Below are 9299 nucleotides of genomic sequence, written 5' to 3'. Positions count from 1 at the left end.
AAAGCAGAGAGGACCGTTTCAAAATAATCTGTGGGACAACAAAAATATTTTCATCCCAAAGTCGTCTGTCTGACAGCCCGCTCCCGCCTGCAGCATGAAAATGCTGACAGTGCCGCAATGATCTCTGTCGCGACCGCAGACATCCCGCAGGAATTCAGCCTTCTAGTGCTCATCATGTTTTAGCAGGATCAGATGATGACAGGGGTCCCAGCAGGGTCAAAAAGCCAGGGAAGACCAGTCTATGGAGCTCAGTGAATTTTGCAGTATATTCAGTGAATAATTCAAAGTTCCATCTTGAATTGATGGGTAGACCTACAGTAGGTACAGGACAGCATGTTAAGCTTAAAGCTACAGTCTGGGATCTGGGAACAACAGTCATTTCAATTATTGCACCATTGATTCTATTTTTGGATAATATAATGTATAAATGTACACCAAGGTAATTCTTTGTCATGCCTCATTTTAGGAGGATCAGATGGTGACAGGGATCTCAGCAGAGTCAGGCAGCCAGGGAAGACCAGTCTGACGGAGGTGAAGTGACTTTTTGTAGATACAACACTTGATTATTTCTGTCCAGAAAACACTGGCAGATAATGCCAAGAGTGTGCAAAGCTCTCAAGACAAATGATGGCAAATGAGACCGGTGGAAATCTGTCCTTGGTCTGATTGAGTCCAAATTTTAGATTTTTGGTTCCAACCTCTGTGTCTTTGTGAGACACAGAGCAGGTGATCTATCTCTGCATGTGTGGTTCCTACCGTGAAGCATGGAGGAGGAAGTGTGATGGTGCTTTGCTGGTGACATCTTCTGATTTATTTAGAATTCATGGCACACTTAACCAGCATGGCTACCACAGCATTCTGCAGCAATACATCATCCCATCTGGGTTTTCAACAGGACAATGACTCAACACACTTCCAGGCTGTGTAAGGGCTATTTGACCAAGGAGGGTGATGGAGTGCTGCATCAGATAACCTGGCCTCAACCCAATTGAGATCGTTAGGCATGAGTTGGACCGCAGAGTGAAGGAAAAGCAGCCAACAAGTGCTCAGCATATGTGGGAACTCCTTCAAGACTTTTTGAAAAGTATTCCAGGTGAAACTGATTGAGACAATGTCAAGTGTGCAAAGCTGTCATCAAGGCAAAGGGTGGCTACTTTAAAGAACCTCAAATATAAAATATACTTGGATTTGTTTACTACATGATTCCATGTGTGTTATTTCATAGTTTCGATGTCTCCACTATCATTCTACAATGTAGAAAATAGTAAAAATAAAGAAAAACACTTGCATGAGTAGGTATGTCCAAACTTTTGACTGGTACTGTATATCTTTACAGAAAAATATATGGGGGATTGAAAATTATGCAGACAACTACATTGATGGAATATTATCGGCAGCGTTGGACTAGTAACAGAAAGGTTGCAAGATCGAATCCCGAGTTAAAAATCTGTCATTCTGCCCCTGAAGAAGGCAGTTAACCCACTGTTCCTAGGCTGTAAATAAGAATGTGTTCTTAACTGACTTGCCTCGTTTAATAAAAGGTAAAATAGGGTTAACGTTGAAGAGAAAATTATGCAGTTCGCTGCAGGATCACTGGCAAGTGAAGTGGAAGTCAAGTGGGTCCTTCAAATCTTAGTGGGGGGGCCAGATAACGTTGCAGGCAGCCATGTTTGACAAGGTGTGTGATTCAATCTCATGTTGTATTTGTCGCAACACACATACTTCCACACAAAACATTAGATATCCTACGCCCACACTGTCCTGCTACCCAGCCGACAGAGATTAGGGGAGTCCGTGAGAATAACTTCTTCCCGCCCTCCCTCGAGATAGGGAGAGACCCTGGGAAGTTCTCAGTGCCCCAGCCAAGGTCGGCACTGAATCTTGCTCGGCACCAATTCTTGCTCAGACAGTCTGTTATCAAGGTACTAGACATATTGTCACCAAAACATTAATTCTGACTAAGAACTACACCCCCGGATATATAATTCTACTGACTAAAACCACACACAGCATTACAGTAATCTAATGATTCTAATCAATTTCATACAATCATATGGTTTCAGAGTGTAATATTCTAATCATTGATTAAAACATATCCCACAACACAAGGCACTGTGTCAGCAAAGTCCAATAATTCTTGCCACGCTGGATGGTACTTGGACACTACTAGTGTGAGGGACTAATGCTGCTTAGGCAACTAACTACAGCCAGATGGCACCCTCTGACCATACCAGTGTGAGGGACTGACAGAGGTACTCATTCCTTTATACTGGTGCCATCTAGTGTTAGCTTTGTGTTTAGTAGCTTCTGGACCAAGTCTTCACGGACCGATTCCAATTGGTTTAACTGCGTAGGTCTGACACCATTAACTACCTCAGCTCTTCTCAGTTGACCAAACCCCGAGAAGAGGTGGTTTCTGCTCAGGCATAAGCAAGTGAAGTATTGTTCTGTGTAAAAAATAAATGTAAAAAAAGTTAGATTTATGCTTGATCACGAATACAGATAAAATAACACATTTCCAAGAGGCGAGTAACAAGTTATGATTAACAGAATGTCAATTTATTTTTCTGAAGTGCACATAAAAAGTCACATTCACTGAATAACTTCATTTTCTAAAATAAATCTGTATCTTTTCTTAAAAACGCAATCTGGAGAATACCCGTCTATATCGGCTAACCAGCTTTGAAATCCCATGTCCGGTATCTTCCAACGCACTACAAACCCAGAGCAACAAATATATAGAAGAAAAACAGACTTTGTATCAAGTGGACGCAGAAGCAAAACCTGAAATCTGAAAGACCCACATTTTAGGATCTCTCAAATCACCAGCCTTGAGTCTTTCTATGTAAATTCCTTTTCTCGTGTCCCATTTCCTTATTCTGATTGGTCTGAAATGATGACACTACAGAAGAGGACAAGCAGAGAGTATTTTAGGAAAGGAGGGTGTTTTAGAGTGCAGGGTCTCAACCCACCACTGAGACAGGAAGGAGTTATGACATCATAATGATGATGCTCCCGCAGGCCACTTGGCCGGTTACCCAACAGTCTTCCTTCATGATTGAAGTTTCATGACACAGACAATACATCAACACAGACATTATCTTTAACATTCCTTCTATAATCCGTTACTTTTCAAGACAAAACAGATTACATCCTTTGTTGTCAATTATTCAAATTGTAGTGCCCCTACTGAAGCCAGAAAGAATCAACCATCTCTTTGACGGTTTTCACTTTTATCACCTACAGTGTCACTGCTTCAAAGATATAACGTAAAGTGGTCCATAAAACCAGCACTGGCTTAATCACTTATTAACTAAGGTGAGAGCTTGTAGCCTTACAGTCAGTCTCCACCCTCCATATGCAAACTGTATACCCAACATAAGAGCCCCACTTGCCAGAAAACTGTCATATTGCAGTTTTGCGTCACATTACTGATGACACATACAGGCTAACAGGAAAGTCACTTGATTTAGATACTATCCTACGGACATATGAATAATGTTCTGAAAGAAGAGACAGGAATGATTTAGGTTATAATTCATGACCCTCCATACACTGAATAATTAACAGAATTGGACAAAAATAACCTAAGGAAATTATAAAACAATAAGGTCCCACTGAGTAACAAAACAAACCCGTAGCCTTCCTACACCTCTGTTTGTGTTACTATAGTAACGTTCATTTATATTGACAGCACACAGCCCAACTGTTCCAACAGAACATCCCTGTAGAAACAACTCCGTGGTTAGGCCTTAGTGTTTACATTGTCTTCTGTCACCAGCGGGTACATTGTCTTCTGTCACCAGCGGGTCAACGTCCCCACCACCACCATGGCAGAAGGTCATCCTCATCCCGACTATACCCCGGGTCACCACCACCACCACCATGATGATGATGGAAGGTCATCCTAGTCCCACTATACCCCGGGTCACCACCACCACCACAGTGGAAGGTCATCCTCATCCCACAAAACCCCCGGGTCACCACCACCGCGGTGGAATGTCATCCTAGTCCCACTATACCCCGGCATCACTCTTCTCCCCTAGCAGTTTCTCTTTGGACTCCTCCTGGGGAATATGGACCTTCTTCATCTCCATGCCTTTGACCCAGGTGTAGGCAGAAGACCCACCAAGGACCATCAGGTTACTAGTCCACCACAGGAAACTTTTACTGGACTGGTTATAGACCACAGCGATGACCGTCTGAGCGCAGGCCTTGGCCGTCCCCGACACGTTGTGCGTTAGCGGACTCGTGAACTTGATTTGGAGGCCCGTCACGTAGCCGATGGCGAAACCGAACACGCCGCCCAGCGTCATCATGCCCCAGAACGTAGGGTCACCCAGGCGGCTGAAATGGACGAGGTGGCCGACCTCACCGAAGACGAGGATGAGTGGGAGGAAGAGGATGCAGGCGTTGATGTTGTTGTAGAAGGAGAGCTTCCAGATGTTTCCGTCTACCGCCGGCATGACCCGCTTGGTGAAGATGGCATTGAGGGAGACGCAGGCGCTGGCCAGCACACCGAAAAACACACCCGCCCACGACAGGGAGCCCGCCACACCTTCCTGGTCCACACCCAACCAGAATCCACCTAATGGGAGGGACAGACAAAGAAAGAAGCATTAACATGGTCCTTCAGCAGCAATACCTTATGTTCAATATATGGCCAATACAGGTGTGGCCCATGTAGGAATGTATTAACCTGTGGTGCAATTATAGAGAAGCGTGAGGTTACTTATTATCGGTTACCTGGGAGGAAGGACGTTGTCTAACCAGCCTGGCTTGGGTACATGCCTTAGACATGAGAACTTTCTAGAAAGTCAAAGTACTCGCATTAGGCCAGATATAGGTTAGTTATTATTACCACCTACCTAGAATAATTCCACAACACAGGATGGCGTAGAAGGACGTGGTCTGCTTGAGGATCACGTAGGAGAGTAGAACGTTGAAGACTGTGCTGAGTGACCTGCCGACAGTGTAGAAGGCCACCCCTACATGCTTCAGGCACAAGTTGTTGAAGGTTATCATTCCAATGAACACGATGGACAGGGGTAGAACCTCCCGGCATACCTTTAGGTCGAACTTGACGGAGGGGAAGTCGATGACACCCGGACATAAGTGGGATAGCAAGTGCATGCCATAGCACAGTCCGACAGTCACAAGGCACTGGTAAAATGTCACAAATAGCGGCGCGTCCAAATCTTTACTGTCTAGCAAGTAGTTATTTAAGAACACCATGGTTATTGAAATGAACCAATAAAGTACGACCACACCACCTATTTTGATGGCTTTAAGAAGAAACGTCTCGCCTTTTCCTTCTTCCATGGAGTCCGATCCTGCTAGAGCCATTCTCAAGATGTTCGAGCGTTTCAACTGCACCCTGTTCATGATTGAAATCATGGAGGAAGGATAAAGGTTAAAGTAAGATAATTGCAACACTCTGCTACAAAGTAACAGTATACCTATTACCTTCGACCTAACGGATACAAACAATGAACGCCGTCCTCCGATCACATGACAACTTCCTGGACAATATGAGGTACATTTTTTTTAAAGAGACAGTGCTACATTAATCCTGCAATGAGAAACAATTCAACTTGAAGCCCGAACGCAATATGCACAGAGCGTAGCCTAATATCGACTGAACAATACTATCAGAATGACCGGATATGTTTATGCTACATGACACTCCTAGGACACATGTAGCAGCCCATCAATATCAATCAGCTCACATTCCTAGATCACATTCAGACACCTTTTAAATAATGATGAGTTACTGATTTCTCTATATTTGTCTCTACAATATTACGATTCCCATCTCAATAATACCTTACCTTAGTTGCCGTCAATATCTTTAAAATGTTCACCAGCTGGAGACGTGACTTTTGCCACTATAGGACGAGGAACGAGGAAGTAAACGAATCATACAATATTTCTCGTCTAGTTTACTCCTCCCACAGGTCCGGGTTGAAACACCCCTTTCTTGCTTTTCCTGATTTTCCACCAGTGTGACAGAGACACCTGTGTCTCTATACTACAGCCTAGTCCAGGTATGGGGAGCTCACTCACCCAATTCTCTGTCATTCATGCCTCGCCCTATGGTCATTCACTTCATCCACACATATAAGCCCAGTAGGCTATTGTTACGGGAATTCCAGGTTAACAGATACAGTCGATCTAATGCAACAATTCAGGGAGACGCCTCCAGAACAGAATCAGAGAAAATGTCTATGCCTCTTCACAATAGCACCGAATGTTCTGTAAACACCAGCCCGAGAGGCTTGTAGGGAGCTTGAAGTCACAACATCACCTGCTACGGAATCACACAGTGTCACAGACTCACGGATACATTATCAGCGTGTCCTCGAATCCAGTCTGGTATCAACTTTAACAATAACATTCAACCCTGGGAGACGTGATAAGGGCAGTTGTACAGGTCAACGGTAGAACATCAGTAATTAGTTACAACAGATTATTATAGACTAACAAGTAAACAACTACTTCATTACTAAATATGGTATCAATCCATATCTACAGTAAATCAAATACAGGAAAATAATTTATCAAATGATTGCCCATTACAGCTATAAAACATATGTTGGTGCTTGCTTGATGAAAACGCTAAAACCACAATATTTCCAGATTTAAAAAGCCTAATGAAATATTACCCGTTAATATTGAATAATGGTATTAATAAAACTGTCTCATCCTAATTATAACACAATGGGGTGTGGCCACAACCCTCCGTCAGGAGATCCAAACCTCTAAGAGGTTGAATCAAATCAAATTGTATTGGTCACATTCACATGGTTAGTATATGTTAATGCGAGTGTAGCGAAATGCTTGTGCTGCTACTTCCGACAATATCTAACATGTAATCGAACAATTCCACAACAACTACCGAGGTGTTGGGTTAAGAAAGTCCTTACCCTACCCCCTGCCTTCGGGAGAACGAGCGTGTCCACTCGCATCTCTATACCAAGTCTCTCACGTATCTCCGATCAACTCGTGGGCGCCATCCTACTTCTGAGACCGGTGTGGAGAATTCAGGGGTAGTTCCAACAGAGCCTCAAACCAGGCGATGCAGTCGCTAGGTATTGCTTTATGTACAGTACAGTATCACATAAATTATTACATAACCATTATTTAGCATATTAAATATGTGATTATCGATATCTGGCGAAGAGGTCCATTATCAATTGAACTAGTGGAGACCATTTTTATATATCTGCGTGTGGTTTTAAGGAAGTCGCTAACTAAACTAACATATGGAGAGATGCAGGAGGAAGCCTTCAATCAGTCAGTAGCAGAGTAATATGAGAAGAATACCATTTCTGATATATATTTTTTGATGTTCTAAACTAAGTGTTTTGATAACTTTTAAATGTAGTAACAGGTCCATGAGGAATAAACAGCTCTTTACATAATACCATAGAAGCCGTGTTCTGCCAATAGAAAAATGTGTTCCTTTCATCTTTCATTGTCTTTCCCAGTCTGATACAGATACTGTGTCTATGTGCATTGTGTCAGGTGGTAATGAGGCTACCTTGGTAAACATGTCAGAGGTCATACCTTCCTGTGTGGTGTCCTGTGTACAACAGGAAGTCTCTGGTCCTGGTGCAGAATACACAGTGTTTCCCCCTCCCCATATTGACTGATACCATTACATTTAATAATAAAAAATCAAATGAAAGATTTGACATCAGTATCAAGCCCATCTGTCAGTCTGGACAACATCACATCATCGTGCAAGTCTCCATGTCCTGGCTCCATACATGTTTCTGTGAACACATACACACATAGTCACTGTTCTAATACCAATGGCAGTCAGGATAGGTGATATCTGACACACAAACAGACTCTATGTTGAAGTATGAACAGGCCAGATGAAACCTACCCAATTGAGGACTCCCCGTCAAACGACAGAGGCAGACAAAGCATCTCCAGTCCTGCTGTAGAAATAGGCAGAGTTTATAACGTTGTGGATGTGTTGAGTGTCAGGTCTCCTATCTAATTCTGTTCTTCCCATCAACAACTAATCTGTCTAACTCTTCCCACATGTGAACACACCCACATCAAACTACATCCCGAGACCAACTCACATTTGAATTCAGTCATAGCCGCAAGCATTTCTTAATGAACCAAATTTAAAACAAGGCCAAATGGGGAAGTGCAGTCGCTCTTTATGTAGTGTCTGTGTGGCAGCGCTATGTGCTTCTACACAATGGGTAAACATCTGTCAGTTCAATACAGAAACTTCAGCCATAATGTGGCTTCATCCCTCATCCCTTATCCCTCTCCATCAGCCCCTCATCCCTCATCCCTCTCCATCAGCCCCTCATCCCTCATCCCGCTCCATCAGCCTCTCATCCCTCATCCCTCTCCATCAGCCCCTCATCCCTCTCCATCAGCCCCTCATCCCTCATCCCTCTCCATCAGCCCCTCATCCCTCTCCATCAGCCCCTCATCCCTCTCCCTCAGCCCCTCATCCCTCATCCCTCTCCATCAGCCCCTCATCCCTTATCCCTCTCCATCAGCCCCTCATCCCTCTCCATCAGCCCCTCATCCTCATCCCTCTCCATCAGCCCCTCATCCCTCTCCATCAGCCCCTCATCCCTCATCCCTCTCCATCAGCCCCTCATCCCTCATCCCTCTCCATCAGCCCCTCAGACAGTATGCAATACTCCTTTATGACCAGTAGATGACGATATAGTCATGAGCTGGTTTACAAAGTTGTTGTAGGATGACTGAAGCGATGGTTACATTTGAATACATAGCAGGGCAAGAAAATTATCCCTTTGACCCTTATCAAGAGAACATCCTGACACTACTTATCAAAACAGAGAACATCCCTGGTTATCACTACTGCCTCTGGTCTGGCGGACTCACTAAACAGAGAACATCCCTGGTCATCACTACTGCCTCTGGTCTGGCGGACTCACTAAACAGAGAACATCCCTGGTCACCACTACTGCCTCTGGTCTGGCGGACTTACTAAACACAAATGCTTTGTTTGTAAACTATGTCTGAGTGTTGGAGTGTGCCCCTGGCTATCCGTTAAATAAAAACTAGAACATCTTGCCATCTGGTTCGCTTATTATAAGGAATTTGAAATTATTTATACTTTTACTTTTGATACTTAAGTATATTTTAGGAATTACATTTACTTTGGATACTTAAGTATATTTAAAATCAAATATTTTTAGACTTTTACTCAAGTAGTATTTTTAGTGGGTGACTTTCACTTGAGTCATTTTCTATTAAGGTATCCTTACTTTAACTCAAGTATGATGATTGGGTAG

The 9299-nt window shown here is 43.4% G+C and overlaps 1 protein-coding gene across 3 annotated transcripts; it reads right to left on the bottom strand.

The window, feature by feature from the left end:
- Nucleotides 1-3791: 3791 nt before the first annotated feature.
- Nucleotides 3792-6016, bottom strand: LOC118370920 (GDP-fucose transporter 1). 3 transcript variants are annotated; one of them, XM_035756150.2, is made up of 3 exons: nt 5832-6016; nt 4869-5377; nt 3792-4588 (listed from the first exon to the last, which is right to left on the bottom strand). In XM_035756150.2, exons 2-3 carry the CDS (start codon nt 5344-5346, stop codon nt 4017-4019), a joined length of 1050 nt encoding a protein of 349 aa, XP_035612043.1. In that variant the 5' UTR covers nt 5347-5377; nt 5832-6016; the 3' UTR covers nt 3792-4016. The 3 variants fall into 3 exon arrangements, with proteins under 3 accessions (XP_035612043.1, XP_035612044.1, XP_035612042.1); XM_035756151.2 differs by lacking the exon at nt 5832-6016 and adding an exon at nt 5467-5763; XM_035756149.2 differs by lacking the exon at nt 5832-6016 and having other exon boundaries at nt 4869-5763.
- Between the last annotated feature and the right edge of the window lie 3283 nt (nt 6017-9299).

Source organism: Oncorhynchus keta, unplaced genomic scaffold, assembly GCF_023373465.1.
Source record: "Oncorhynchus keta strain PuntledgeMale-10-30-2019 unplaced genomic scaffold, Oket_V2 Un_contig_2394_pilon_pilon, whole genome shotgun sequence".
Classification (NCBI taxonomy): Eukaryota; Metazoa; Chordata; class Actinopteri; order Salmoniformes; family Salmonidae; genus Oncorhynchus; species Oncorhynchus keta.
This window is presented reverse-complemented; position numbering and strand designations above follow the sequence as displayed.

What these genes read in the sequence shown, in the direction of transcription:
- LOC118370920 (XM_035756149.2), bottom strand. Translation starts at nt 5,397, where the DNA reads ATGATTTCAATCATGAACAGGGTGCAGTTGAAACGCTCGAACATCTTG. An exon ending in GTGTTGTGGAATTATTCTAG is followed by an intron (nt 4,589 to 4,868) that starts GTAGGTGGTAAT and finishes CCCTCCCATTAG; the next exon opens with GTGGATTCTGGTTGGGTGTG.